General features: G+C 32.2%; 1 protein-coding gene across 8 annotated transcripts in view; it reads left to right on the top strand.

Annotated features, from left to right (window-relative positions):
- The window catches only part of Nf1 (neurofibromin 1), a 226,119-nt gene that overhangs the window by 53,582 nt on the left and 159,686 nt on the right, over positions 1-12,851 (top strand). For 2 of the 8 annotated variants that reach the window (XM_067781063.1, XM_067781046.1), the window contains 2 exons: positions 4,878-5,043; positions 9,078-9,458. In XM_067781063.1, coding sequence (XP_067637164.1) covers positions 4,878-5,043; positions 9,078-9,196 — 285 coding nt within the window. In that variant the 3' untranslated portion in view covers positions 9,197-9,458. Of the gene's footprint in view, positions 1-4,877; positions 5,044-5,230; positions 5,590-7,844; positions 7,977-9,077; positions 9,459-12,851 lie in introns of those variants that run through there. The other 6 variants (XM_067781054.1, XM_067781087.1, XR_010952398.1 and 3 more) reach the window with 5 other exon arrangements.

Genomic DNA, 12,851 nt, shown 5'->3' with positions numbered 1-12,851 from the left:
AAAACCTTTGACTATTAATATAAATGATCGAGTTCTAATAAAAAAAGAACCTAGAGATAAACATGCAAACATATATCAGGGCCCCTACACTATAACAAAAATTGATGGAGTTAATGTAACAATTTTTGATAACAAAATTAAAAAGAAAAAATTAGTACATAAAAATAGAATACATAAGATAAAATAAATATTCTTATATTTTAGTTTTAGCATAGACTAAAATTTAGTTGTTGGATTAATGAAAATTAAAAAAAAAAAAAATTCAAAAAAAAAAAAAATACTAAATGAATAAATTGTTTAATAATACAAATTGAATTTAATATTTGAATTATTAACATAATGTTTAGAATATAAGTTAGTAATTATTTGTAAATTACTTAATGTAGTATTAACCTAATATAGTATTAACATAGTAGTAATAATAATAATTAATAAATAAGTTAGTCTGGTTTTTTTTTCTAAATAATGCATATTCGTTCATTCAAAACAATTAATCTTGCAGCTGAATAAGCAAGAAGGACGTGACAAAACTGATCAATTTGTCACATCCTTCTTTTCGAAAGGAGGGTGATATAATACACTTCCACCTTGCGCACTTGTGTGTATTGAGCTTAGTATGCAATTGAAAATATTTGGATTTTTCAAATGCATAGTAGGCGAGGTGAAAAAATAATTTAGTTTGAGTTTTGGTAATTTGAATTGAAGGTGATCGAATGTGAAGTATCGTTGTTCATCTTATATGTAAATTAATAATCAAATTTTAAAAAAATACATTTTAATTATTAAATAAAATATTAATATAAATAATTATAAAATATACGTGTATGTGTGTTTTAATTAAAGCGTATTTGTGTGTAATGGTGCATAATTGCACGTAAGAAGACATTCCATTTATGGAGTCTTTATAGGTATAAAGGAATCGAAATAGATATAGACTTCCGTATATCAAACTCATCAGTATCGAAAAAAAATTTGATTGAGTCATGTCATTCCGTCGAGATATCTTCACCAAATTTGGTACACGAGCTTATCTGGACCCAGAATAGATTTGTATTGAAAATGAGCGAAATGGGATGATAACCACTTTTTTAAACGGTTTTATTTAGGTTGACTTGACAGGCTGGCCGGTTTGATGGCTGGCACGAATTTTGTAATTGAAATTTAAGTAACTTCCCGATAAGCTACAAGCTTGAAACTTGGAATATAGTTCAGAACCGGATGACAATGCAATAATAAGAAAAAAAAAAATCGCCGCTATGTGGCGCAAGGATCGAGATATTCACAAAAATCGTATTTGTGGTCCGATTTGGCTCATATTTGGAACACATAATAAATACGAGAATAGAAAGTTACCTATGAAAAAATCGTCGCTAGGTGGCGTAAAGATCGAGATATTGAAAAAGTTGTATTTGTGGTCCGTTTTGGTCCATATTTGGAACACATAATACATACATGAATAGAAAGCGACCTATGATGTCCGATTTGGCTCATATTTGGAACAAATATTACATACAGTCCGGTAGAAATGACATCAAAATATCTTGGAGTTGGAGGAGGGACAAGCATACGTGGCGCAGAGTCGAGTAAAGTCTTTGGAAGGATTATGTATTGAGGAATTAGATTGTAACAAATTGTCAGGAAAGTCCTTGCAGTAAAGAGTCACTAAATGAACTAAATAGATTGAGAAATAATAGGCAATTAAATAAAGACTAAAAACTTAAAAATAAAATAATCAAAAAAAAATTTTAAGGTAAACGGTTTTATTGAAAACAATACTTACATGAAGAAATAATAATACTAAAAGCTAGAAAATAATTAGGTAGGTTCTTTCTATTGATAGTCATATATAAGACCAACTGAACCTTAATCAGGTCATGCCACGCCTCACATTTTTAGAAATTTAACGCATCCAACGCTTTTATTTAATTGTCTTATCAACGCCCTAGATTGATGAGGAGAGTGATGACTAGTACCCAGGACCGCAGAGAGCCGAGCCGGGCCCCTGGGACAGTTCAAGTTTACGGTCCCCCTAAAAAATAAACTCAATCCAGTAAAAAAATTAACATAACATACATAAATTTTTCAATTCACATTGTCAGTTTTATTTCATATAAAATAAGATTTACTGGAACACTTACATAAATGAAATGTTAGATTTCATTGCTTGATTTGCTTACATTAACCTTTTCTAAATATGTACATTTTAAAAGCTTGAATCAGCCAAGGAAAACCTTACCTGCTTTTTGGTCTGCGAATATGGAAATTAACGATTCAAAACTAATACTGGAATTTGGCTCATAGTAGAACGTAAAAAATTTTTTACGCGAGAAAATAGCCTAAAAGAACGCTCCCCTTCAGTGTGCAAAATATTCTTAATGCTATGCAGATGTTCGGAAATAATACTTCCATCTTCAAGTCATGAAATTTGTTCAGAAGTTGAAATGGTGGCAGCGAATCACATCCCAAATTTGCTAAGTGGATATCGATACCCAAAATCGTGCAGAATGCCGCTGCCTTTTCTCTGAGCTCTTCATCACACTCAGGTGATTCGCCAGGTAATTCATAGAACTGGCACTTTCCTATCTTCCTTCTTTTCTCTGCGAAAGTATTCACAACTCCTATACTCCCTGCCAGAACCCTACATTCTTGAAGTATGATCGACCATTGATCCCTGAACTTCTTCAACTCATCAATCAGGCTACGTATATTTTCTGTTTCCACGTCCAGTGTGGCATTCTAGCTTGCAGTACCAGATTTCGGTTGTTGATTACCGTCAACACTTTGAGCCAAATGGAGGCTAAGAGGATACACTCAAATTTCCCCATATATGCTTCAATACCTTTCAAATCCGTTACTGTTTCTGAACTCAGATTGAAAAGCTTGATTTCATCAATAGCTTTCAATATTTGGGGAATGTGAGTTACGAAAGGTTTCACACTATCAGACGAGCAGACTATCGTGTTTGTAACATGCTGTGCAAGGAGAAATTAGTTTTTTCCTTGAGAATCTCCCATCTCTGAGGGCTTGCGGTAAAGATATTATACAATTTCTGCATAATACCGTAAAATGTGATGACTTCTGCACAACATTCAGCAGCTTGCACTCCACATAACTTTAAATTATGACAAGCACAAGGTGCAAATATTGCCAGGGAGTTATCTCTCAGGATATGACTCTGCGCTCCTTTGTAATGACCGCTCATATTACTGCCATTATCATACCCTTGCCCACGGCAGTCATCCAGTGGAATATTGTGCTTTGTTAGAGTGCTGTGAATCAGCTCAGCGATAGCTTCTCCAGTTTTTGCGATACAATCGACAAACTCTAAGAAGCGTTCTTGGATTTTCCATTTTCCGGAGTACCTGTCTAATAAAACGTAACGCAATATAAAAACAGTCTGCTCAATATGCGCCGAATCAGGGGTTGCTTCCACTATTACTGTGTAATACTTGACGGACTTTCTCTCCTTCTATCTTTCTAATTACTTGACTTGCACAGATTTCTATGAACTCATTTTGTATTCCATCAGACAGATAATGTGCTTGGAGACGATTCTTTTTCGTTTGAGATTCCCTCACCTTCTCCAAATGTTCATGCAATAGGGGGTCATAATTGCTGATCAGTTCCAAAATACCAAGAAAGTTCCCATTTTTTGGATTTCCGATCAATGAATTATCCCCTCTAAATGTCAATCATTTTTCTCCAAGAAATAAAACAACAACAAGAATTCTGCGAAGTATCTCTCTCCAGCGAGCTGCTTCATTTTTAAGGGTTTCCGCAAAGAGAAAATCTACTGAACTTGCATTTCGAATTCTCATTTCATATTGGCGCCACTCTATATAGCAAGTTTTATGATTTTGACTATTTTCATGTTCAGGAATTTTGTCGTCTAACCTCTTCCAACCTTTTTCTTTAGAATAACCTGAAAATTTTGTCAAAGCTGATCGGGTATTTTCGGAAATTTTGCTGAAAAGCTGGCATGAAAAACAAAAAAGCGGTTCTTTTGTTGCACTCCAAACGATCCAATCATGCTTTACTTTTTCTCCATTTTTTTAGAGTAGTATAGAGTATGATTTGGAGGAAATGGCGACCACTTAAGTCGTTGGGAAGTCGAAATAAAATGTGATTTTAAGTTAGTTGAAGCATTTTTGACAGATAGCGCTTATAAAATTGCGCCAAAAACGTTTATCTAACTTAAAATCACATTTTATTTCGACTATGACTATGGCCCATAGTATTTGATCGGATGCTTATGATTTTAGTTAAGTGATTTTCAATTTTGAAACCATTTTTGTAGCAACATAATACTGTATGTATCTATGAAATCCTAGTTAGAGTACTGTCAATACTACTTTGCCTTGCCGGGCCCCAAAAACCTTCCGGGTCCCCGGGCAATTGCCCTGGCGGGCGGCGCCACGTTTATGTAGAAAAGTAATTTATCTGAAATGAAATGTACAATTAAAGTTCACGCTGAGATTATATACTCGGTTCGGTTACACAATAACTTAGCCTTCCTTACTTGTTGCGACTGTATTTAATAATTTAATTAATTCTCTTTCCAAAAATCACATTTGCATAAAATGCCTACACGGCATGGACAAATGGGAGATAATTGAAAATGTCTCTCTTGGAAAACATTAGGCATACATTTTTTTAATTTCCAGCGAGTTAAGCACTTTTTGGAAAAGTCGCTCTATATCAGACTTTGTTTGAAGAACGCCCTGCTGCACAATTTTTTCAAAATTTTGTTAAATAACGCTATATTAAAAAATTTTCTTTTCGCTATGCCGACTATAAGCCTCGACTGAGTATTTATCAAACACACTTATACATGTATAAGTATATACAAAATTGTTTCCGCTTCTTCGTCATTTCAGTACAACATGATGGGCGAATCATCTGAGTTATTCGTCAACTGCTTGGAGGCTATGGTGGAGACATGCCTACCTGGTGATGAGACAGTACCAGTGCCACCATCACCACGTCCATATAATTTAAGCTCGAGTTTAAGCAGTTTAACTTTGGGGTCACCCACCGATAAAGGTAAATCAAATTGTTTACATGCAGCTATATTACAATTATACACACATTGTTACTGCTTTTTAATTTATTTTTGAAAGTTTTGTAAAAGTTGATTTTTTTGTTTGTTTGAAATATGTCAGTTAAAATTACACGTATTTATTTCTGCTATACTCTTCTTCGTTGCATACATACATACATAATAACTTAGATGAGTTTCGGAAATTAACGCCGTAGTGATTGCAAACCCCATTTGCTGTGTGCACAGATTTAACGCTTTAGAAAATCCAATTTGAATTTATTGTACTTCGTACTAGTTAAATTGTATTAAACAATAGTTCAGATGGAAGCACCATAATACTACACACGCACACATATAGATATTGCTTAAACTCATGCAAACAAAATCACTGAAATTACGGAAGCAACAACTACACATCTAAAATGGTATTATCAATAATTTAACATTATTCAAGCGCATAAAATAATGACCGAACATTTAAAAACAACAACACTACACTTAGCAGCAGCAACATACAACATTTGAGGCATATGCAAGTCAACGTTGAGGTTTGATATTTCAGTCAGATATAATTTACATTTTTCAAAAAAATATTTATCCAATACATTTCCCGTACAACTATAAAAAAAACTGATCTGGCAGACTAGTAGGAGAGTAGTTCTTAACTGGCGATTTTATTTCAAATAATGCATTAAATTGCGATTAAACTTCTCATGGATGATTTAAGCCGACAGCCAATTAGCGTGCTTAGTAATCTCTCCTCTGCGATAACTGGTACCAATTAGAATCAAGGGGTTGATAATCGCAATTTAAAGCTTCCGCAACCCAATTGACAACCTCACATACGCGAGGCAAATCAAAGCTCCTCATGGAATTAGGGGGTGGGAGTATGGTCTAGAAGGTTCAATGTCGTCATCAACATTGATAAAACCGCGAACCCTCCACGGTTAATTCAGTATGCTAGCACAATGCACTACCTGGGAGATTAAGGCTTCTTCTTTACGCTAATTCCAAAAGGCGAATGTAGTTTTGCAGACACACGTTTTATGGCAAAATTATACTCTGAAGGTCAGTCAAAGCTCTAAACGTTTAGGCTGAAGTGTTTGATGCAAGATTACACCTGGAGTAATTGAGTAGTTAGCCCCACTGCTCAAATGTATCATTTGGCTGAAAATTGTTCTTATAGAGCAGGACTGAAAGTAAGTTAATTTACGGAGGGTAGACATAAGGTCAGCGGCAATAACGCCAATTTACTTTATGATCACTTTTATAGGCCACAAAGTCAATTGTAGGTATGATCATATGAAATGGTCATATCGTCAAATTTCAAATGATTGGATTACAGTAACGTTTTATTATATTTGGTAAATATTTGTTCAGTTCTTTCCTATATTTTGATCCCATTCTGTTGAAAGGTGAGGATACCTTTCAAATAAGAACATACTCAACTAAGCGTCTCACCATTCTGCGTCAGTTTTTTGTTTTTGTAATGTTCATTGTCATGTAATGGTCATAAAGTCAAACGCAAATTGCTTAAATGGCCATAAAGTCATATTAAAAAAGGCCATTAAGTCAATTGGCCTCATGAGCATTTGAAGTTCTCATAAGACCAATTGAGCTTATGACGATTTGAAATGGTCATAACGTCAATTGACCTTTTGGCCATTTGAAGTAGTCATTTGAAGTGGTCGTTCACTTTATGTCACCCCACCTAATTTGCATAGGATAGGGAATAACATTTTTGCTTCAGCCGTTTTTTTTTTTGCTTTGAGATACTTTTCTTCTGCATGTTATTGCAGCTATAAACACACTCCCCAAAGGTTTTGAGGAGAATTAACAATGATGATTGTCATTTGCTGGATATTTGTCCAACCATTCTCGGGAACGATTCGGTATGACCACGTCGAACCTTCTACGTTTGTGGATTTGAGTTGCCTCTTACGACAGGCATGCCTATGACAGGAATATTCTAAGCCTCTTAAACCTCTGGGGGATTTGAGATACTATAATCTTTTGCTAGTTTGCCAGGTTATTAGTTTCTTTTGACAAAGAACTATTATGAAATTGTACACATTCGATTACACCCGTCCTAACAGTCCCTTATACCTGTACCTAAAAAATTCTAAAATGGCGGCCTTCCTTGTTCGCGAAGTCAGTTTTCCACACTGCGCTTTATTTATTCATTTCACATTCGTTTGGCAGTATTTAATTAAAAAAAATGGCTCCTTTACAGCTGCAATAGTTTTCTTGGCCCCATTGCAACTCTTTCATATATTTTGCTATACTCAATGGCATTATTAAATCGTTCTTTTCCTGAAAACTTTTGTCGTTTACCCAGCGCCGGGGTTTTTCTCTAAGACTCCCTTAATTGCTGCTTCTAGATCCCAAAATTTGGTTATTCCCTGTAGCTAAAAATCTCCACTTTATCCACTATATGCTTAATTTTGACAGCAGTTTTTATTTAAACACTTCAATATTCCTATTTTGCCCAATTTGTACATATGAGTCGTTTATTTTGAAAGTGGTTTAAGTCCATTTAAAAAAAAAAATGGAATTAATGATAACACTAATCACAATCCTATATAATCTTTTTTTTCATAAACAATTTACGTCTAGTATCATTAAAATCGCTGTGATTTTTGGGACTTGAAAATTGCTTCGCTAACAAAATCCAAAAAAAATATTTTGAAACTGGTTTAATTAAGTCCATTGAAATAAAACTTATTATTTAATATTTATTAAAATTTATTATTATTAATTATTATCTGGAAGAAGCAATTTATAAAAGATTAAAAAACTCCAGTGACGGGCTAAGGATACTTTGGATGCGATTTATAAAAAATGCTTTATAAAGAATCTATGGAAGTGGACAAAGCGGTCAAAATACTTGATTTATTGCCTTGTTGGGGAAGACCAAGGAACTTCAACAATATAAAATTAACACCATTTCAACTCCTAAGTATAAGGATATGATGGAGATACCTTAGTAACGGCCTATGCACCATGAATATTTTAACAACCTCATACATAATCTAAATGAGGAGAAATAATATGGCAAAATCTTCAATATTATCCTTAATAAATAAATGAATGTAAATAAAATTTTTTAATAAATGAATTAATATTTATTTTTAAAAACATTTCGTTTTTGGAATAGTAAGTGGAAAATTTTTCAGACAACCTGCCATAGCTGCGCAGATAGATCCATTTCGAAGGGTGCTAAGCCTTCATCATCAGTACGCTTTAGGCATGCTGCGCTAAGCACAGCGTACTGATGATGAAGGCTTAGCATCCTTCGAAATGGATCTATCTGCGCAGCTATGGCAGGTTGTCTGAAAAATTTTCTACTTACTATTCCAAAAACAAAATACAATTTTTCAAATTTAGAAAAATTAAAAAATAACAATAATTATCATTTGAAAAAAAAAAATTATTGTTCTGGCCTTGAGCTCGAATCGAACCCTGAATCATTTATCAATAGGCCGATAAAAAAAAAACAACAATTCTTAAAAACATTTCTTTTAATTACATAAATAAAAATCTGTATCTAACTTGAAAACTTCCCTATTTATTGTATCTACATCAAAGACAAAATATTTACAATTTCTATTATTTAATTTCAAAAAGTCATCTTATTAATTTTGAAAGCGGTTTAAGTCCATTTTTATAGTAAAGTTTACAAAACATATTACGCTATATATTCTAACATGTTTAAGGTCACAAAGCCATAAAAACTTAATACTACTTAACAATATTTTTGAAATAAATCAAACACAAACCCTTAAATATCTCAATATACGAAAAAATGGACTTAAACCACTTTCAAAATAAACGACTCATATAATTTTTACATCTTCAATATATAATTTTTTTTTTTAAACATCATTGCTAAGTCAAATCTCATGCCATCACGAGCACACAATCTCTTTAGTCAACCCACAACTCATTCATAAATTTTATCCAAATTATTGCAGATGCTTATGCATTTTTTTTTTTGTCTTCCTCTGTTTTGTATATTGTCTTTAAATATTCATAGCTTTCTCAGCGGAATCATTAGATCATGATAATTTCGGCGGCAGTGTTAGCTCCCTGCGTCGGGCTTCATGCAGCAAAGCACGCGTCAAACATCGAATAAACGATAGCCCATCACATTAGTTTGTTCTTGTTGTAGCAGGGCACCACTACTTACATACTACATACTAATTTAAAAAAAAATTAAATAACACATTTAGCAAAGAAATATATAAATATAAAATTTCATAAAAGATATACACAATCTCTGCATACATATACACATATATATAAACATTCATATAAAATTATGATAAACAGCTAAAAACAAAACACTTTGAAGTATAAAAACAAAACCAAAGAATAAAAAAAAATTATAAACCTTTCGAGAAATTAAAAAAAATATTGCAAATGCATTTACGATTCACGTATACTACTACGTAATAATAACAAATTTTAAAGCTTATAAATATTTTAATTTGCCAACAAATTTAATAAAGCTTAATATTTTATTATTTAAATTAACACAATTTTGCAGATTTAGTAATTCAAATTTGTCGTTAATTATTGTTGTAAAATAAAATATGTGCATAAATGTTTCAGACGTTACATACGTAACGTTTATAAAACAAGTCAAGATATAAAAATATACAAAATCACATTTAGGGTCGTTTTCTAATGTAAAGTTTAAGGTTTATCTGTTAGATAAAAATAGGTTTTGTGAACAAAACCTTATTTATAAGACAGATAAACGGCCAATAGTTCCTCCTGAGTACTGAGTAAAAAATGATTCGTAAATTTTAACAGTTATTTTCTTACTCACACAACAAATAAAGTGCAGTATTAAAATTTTTCGGTGTAATATCAAAACTAATTTTAGAATCAACGCTCTTGCTAGTTGTGTTGAGTAATGTGATGTGAACAGCAAGCCGATGTGGTTTGGTGGTAGCGTGATTCGTTTTTCACACCGAACGCCTGGGTTCAAGTCCATCATCTACATTTTTTTGTATTATTATTATAATTTAAATTCCCTTTTTAAATAGTTTTTTTTCAGCACTTTTTGGGGATGATATAGAACAACGTGACAAAGTTTGATTGGATAACGGTTGATATAGATATAGACTTCCATATATCAAAATCATCAGTGTCGAAAAAAATTTGATTGAGCCATGTCCGTCCGTCCGTCTGTCCGTTAACACGATAACTTGAGTAAATATTGAGATATCTTCACCAAATTTGATTGATACTCTTGATAAAAATTTGAAAAAAAAAATTCTAAAATGGGTTGGCACCGCCCACTTTTGATAAAATCAATTTTACAAATATTATTAATCATAAATTAAAAATCGTTAAACGTATCGTAATAAAATTCGATAGAGAGGTTGCCTTTACTATAAGGAATGCTTTGAAGAAAAATTAACGAAATCGGTTAAGGACCACGCCCACTTTTATATAAAAGATTTTTAAAAGGGTCCTGGACGAATAAAATAAACTATATCTTTGCAAAAAAGAGCTTTATATCAATGGTATTTCATTTCCCTAGTGGATTTATAACAATAAATAGGAAAAACTTCAAATTTTAAAAAATGGGCGTGACACCGCCCCTTTTATGACTAAGCAATTTTCTGTTTCGGGAGCCATACCTCGAGAAAAAATTGTCGGATCGTAATAAAATTAGGTACACAGATTTTCCCTGTAGTAGGAAATATTTCTAAAAAAAATGGACGAAATCGGTTAAAGACCACGCCCACTTTTATATAAAAGATTTTTAAAAGGGTCGTAGTCTAGAATAATAAGCTATAACTTGGCAAAAATAGTTTTGAATCAATGATATCTCACTTATAAATTTGTATTGTAAGATGAAATGGGGAGAAATTTTTTTTAAATGGGCGGTGCCACGTGTTATGTAGAAAAGTAATTTATCTGAAATGAAATGTGCAATTGAAGCTCACGGTGAGTATATAATGTTCGCTTACATCCGAACTTAGACACCTTTACTTGTTTTTATTGTGTTTTTCGTTTTTGTCAATTTTAGAAAAAAAAGTTTAAACCGTTGTATATTCAAAGTTTGAATTTCAAACCAATTGAGCAAAAAACAAATATTAAAATTCAGTCAAGAAAAGCTAAAGAATTTCCATAAAAATTTCAAAATCAGATTTTATTCGTTACAAAGTGTCTATAATTTGTTTTTTTTTCACATGGAGCAAAATCTCAAACACTCTTCGGAAAAAAAATTTTTCAAAACTCATAGCGAATTTTGAGAATACTCACTTGCACTAAAAAGAATTACACTAAAAAACTGAATACTCGAAAGTTTTTCAAATCTAAATAAAAATTTGGAAGCCTTATGCAGATTTTTAAATAATTTACGAATTTTAGTGTTTTTTTAAGTTGGTTTACAAAGTAATTTTCAGCAATTCATTGAAGTTCTTTCTTTTAACTAACAAAAATAAAAAATTAAATAGCTGAAACTGTTTACTTATAATTTTTGCTGAAATTTTTTACTCCAGTATTTAATCCGATAATAGCAGCAAAAATTATTAACAATTTTATCAGTTAAATTCTTTTATTTCTATTTGTCATTAGTTTTAGAACCAGCTTTAATGTAATGGAGAAAACCATGCAAACGGATTTCCAAAAAAATCCAAAAATATTCCAGAAATGTTAATGATCTTCTTGAAACTTTTAAGCGCAAAGCCTCGACGCATCCTCGTGCGTCGTTTCGACTATTATGCTTCGGCAACGCTATCTAAACTTAGCTCATGTCCGTTTGTCAACGTTTTATGTTCTTACTCTATGAAGTCCGTGGTATCCTCACCTAACATCGTCGCATTTATGCCCAACGTTGGGCGCCATTCTTGTATGACTAGTTGTTGGTGTAAAAGGCGGTAATGTGGTGATTACTAGTCTTACCTACACTCATAGAAACAAAATTGGTTGAAGTCAAATGGAAAAAATAGAAATCCTTATCAAACAGCTGTGTAACTATCATAACATATTCAGAATTTCGTAAAATTAGATTTATGTTGGAATTGGAATGAGAAGCTAAGCAAATTTACTTTAAAATATAATTTTATTTTATAATCTCATTAATGTAGTGAGACATATTTTATCAAATAACTTATTTGTTATCGGTTCGTTTCACTGAGTTGTTAAATGAATATACTCGAATACCGCATTCCAATAACACTGGTTTACAGCCAAAATGCACCAGAGACGTCATTATGAAATTCGTATGTAAAATCACCCCCTGATTCCGAAAAGCAAGGTTATTTTTAATTTTATGGTAACGTTTTTGAGATATTTACGAATTACGAATTCTTACAAAAAAAAAAAATTTAAAATATCCGTAATGATTGTTCGTTTTCTTTGAATCTGCAGGGTCTAGTAAAAAGTGTTGTATGCACAGTTTATAGCAGATTTTATTATCTTTTAAAAGCTTCAAACCGTTTTGGAATTTCTCAATTCGTTCTTGAGATATATATGATTAAGTGGAACCAATTTTTTTTTTTTTTTTTTTTTTGAAAAACGGTAATTCGTAAATATCTCAAAAACGTTACCATAGAATTAAAAATTGATTTTTGGAGCCAGGGGTGATTTTACATAGGAATTTCATAATGGCGTCTCTGGTGCAGAAAAAAAGTTGGAATTTGTAATCCAGTGTAATCAGCTTTATTTACCATTAACAATAGTAGTACAGTTTCACGTACTTTTTGTTGTATCTCTTCTTATATATTTTCACAGCCATCGCTGTGTCGATTGCCTTGCTTGCTTTCTTATTCGTGTCGACTATTCCTTT

Source organism: Eurosta solidaginis, chromosome 1, assembly GCF_040869045.1.
Source record: "Eurosta solidaginis isolate ZX-2024a chromosome 1, ASM4086904v1, whole genome shotgun sequence".
Classification (NCBI taxonomy): Eukaryota; Metazoa; Arthropoda; class Insecta; order Diptera; family Tephritidae; genus Eurosta; species Eurosta solidaginis.
This window is presented reverse-complemented; position numbering and strand designations above follow the sequence as displayed.